This window comes from Sinocyclocheilus rhinocerous, unplaced genomic scaffold, assembly GCF_001515625.1.
Source record: "Sinocyclocheilus rhinocerous isolate Xijiao unplaced genomic scaffold, SAMN03320098_v1.1 scaffold2829, whole genome shotgun sequence".
Lineage (NCBI taxonomy): Eukaryota > Metazoa > Chordata > Actinopteri > Cypriniformes > Cyprinidae > Sinocyclocheilus > Sinocyclocheilus rhinocerous.
The window spans coordinates 218,905-221,462 of NW_015638929.1; the positions used below are offsets into that span (position 1 = coordinate 218,905).

A 2,558-nucleotide genomic window follows, 5' to 3' on the forward strand; every position below is an offset into this window, starting at 1 on the left:
TATATATATATACTAGATTTTTACTATCACTTTGATAAAGTAATGCATCCTTGCTGAATAAAAATGATCAAATATAATTATAATATAATTTTATGTAATTAAAAACGAAGGTTTGAAAAGTACTGTATATAGTATTTGAAGCAAACTGTAAAATCATGTATGTATTATCATACTTGTCTTTTCTTATCGAATAGATCTTAAACCTGACCCAGGCTTTCAAAGACGGGAAGAGCCCCATCCAGTTAGTGCAGATGCCTCGTGTGGTGGTGGAGAGGAGCCGCGGGGGAGGCCAGGGTCGTGTGGTCCAACTGGGCAATGCTTTTACCCAGACCTTTCACTGCAAGAGACCCTTTTTCACATCCTGGTAAAAGGGCCACACAGAGAGGACGAAGACTGGAGTGAAAATGGACGAGGGTCCTATACCAGAGACACTGGATGAACAACTTTCTGAAAAAGACTTCCTGGGTGAAGAACTTTCTGAGAAAGACTTCCTGGGTGAATGTAGCAAAGGGAGAGACTTAGAAGAATGCATGAAGGTCTGTTGAGGAGGATCCGAGGCCTTTTGTTTTCCTGAGACGTTTCCCAGAATTCTCCTCTTCAGCTCACTATGGCTGTCAAGACGGAATGTCAAAAGGGAATCGTTCGTTGAAAATGTTGAAGTTTTGTGGCGACAGCCTTTCTCAACTGCCAATTTTATAAGTATAACTATAGATATTATAAATTTAAGAAGGATGCATAAAAAATCTATTTAAACTTGAAATAAATGCTTGAATGTAATTTGCAAGTTTACATTTTACACTTCTCTTTAGGACATTTCAACACCAAGAAATACTGGTGACCGTGGTATTTAATATGATGAATGTATTTGCTGATTATGTCACAGGATGCTGGTAACAGTATATATACATTGTTAAAGTTGGGTACTTTGTAGCCCTTGATAAAAGCATAATTACAAAAGTTTTTTTTTTTTCTCACACAATCCTGTGTATGCATCTTGGACTTTGTATTTCAGCTGAGCGGTTAATGTAGAGCTGTATATTATTAAGTGAATAAAAATAAAGCTTTGGGATTGGTAAAAGTAGATCTAATGTTTTTTTTTATTAGTTTAGTTATGTTTCCTTTTTTTAATATTGTAAAAGTGTCAGAAAAAAATATTATCAATTTTTTGTTTTTTACAACAAACAAATTACAAAATTTTAATTTGTCCTTTCACCTGAGAGAGCGCAAAAACATCTTCAGAACACGTGTGTTTTTGAATGATCATCTGAGGCTCTAAATGTTTTGAGGTACTTGCAGTTTGGTTCTGTCATTGTGTTGCCACCCTGTGGGCACTTTTAGTAATAACATTGAGCACGTTCGTCATTATTATATGCTAAAGTTTTCAATGTTTTTCTTCTAAACGTGGTTGTACCTGATTGTTTAATGCTGGAGCCGGAGTAATATTACTGTAAAGAAGTCTTGTGCTAGAAAAACAACAACAAAGTAACTGATGCGAACTACGCTGATTGTTTGCTTCCACAGTGTGTGCGTTTAGAAGCTGCATGTTCTCAGACTGACCAATAGGTGGCAGTATTCCCTCACAAACGAGCGGCACTTCCTCGGCCTGAGACGGATGAAGTTTTCCACTGGTTTATCTCCAATGTCAAAACAAGCCCTGAGAAGTTGATTAATCAACTATTACCGCTGGACTGAGAGAAACAAGTACGTAATTTGCTGATTAGCCATGTTCTCTAAACACGGAAATAACATTCAGATGTGGAAATCAAATATCTGTATGGCTGGCTTATTATGCGTATGTAGACCTATAATTTAATCACACACGTTAAACTGTCCAAATTTAGCTACTTTAGGTTTTTCATGATTCTCTGAAAATATGAGTCCCTGCATTCATAAAAAAAGACAATCTGTAAAGAAAAAAACAACAACGAAATATTAATAATAATAAACGTACATGCAAAACATTGTAACGGTATTATCAATACATTGTCTAAATGATTATGTAGATATATAAATAATTGCTGATATTGCTGCTTTATTAAGCATAGGAGAAATGTACCAACAAGAGTAAATTACACATTTAATAATGTATTGATTTTTGTCATATTAGGGCCATTTAATGAATTTCATAAAATCCATGCCACTGTGTCTCTGTTTGTTTGTGTGTGTGTGTTTTTTTTTCCCCTCCCCAATTTTGTCTTTCATAGTTTTCTTGTAGTCATGTAGTCATAAATGGCATATACACACAATCTGGAGAAATTTGTTGCCCTGTTTTCCCTCTATCATTTATCATTGTGGGAACTCTCCTTCAGCTCATTCTCAGAGAGTGAGAGAAGAACATTCCAGAGTTTTCCCTCTCACTTCTCTCGTACTTCCACTCAAATTTTCTTTCACACGTATCTTATCTCTCCTTTTCTGGCTTGATTTTCAGTTCCCAGAAAAGCACTACAACCTTATATATATATATATATATATATATATATGGTGAGATCAGATCTCTGTGTGGAGCACTAGTTGTTGTCAGACTCCTTGTGCATACAAAAATCTCACTGGAGTATTAC

The 2,558-nt window shown here is 35.5% G+C and overlaps 1 protein-coding gene across 1 annotated transcript in view; it reads left to right on the forward strand.

Moving 5' to 3' along the window:
• The window catches only part of LOC107750041 (phosphatidylinositol 4-kinase type 2-beta-like), a 20,891-nt gene extending 19,822 nt beyond the window's left edge, over nucleotides 1-1,069 (forward strand). Inside the window, exon 10 of the mRNA XM_016565293.1 lies at nucleotides 195-1,069. Coding sequence (XP_016420779.1) covers nucleotides 195-368 — 174 coding nt within the window. The 3' untranslated portion in view covers nucleotides 369-1,069. The remainder of the gene's footprint in view (nucleotides 1-194) is intronic.
• Nucleotides 1,070-2,558: the final 1,489 nt, after the last annotated feature.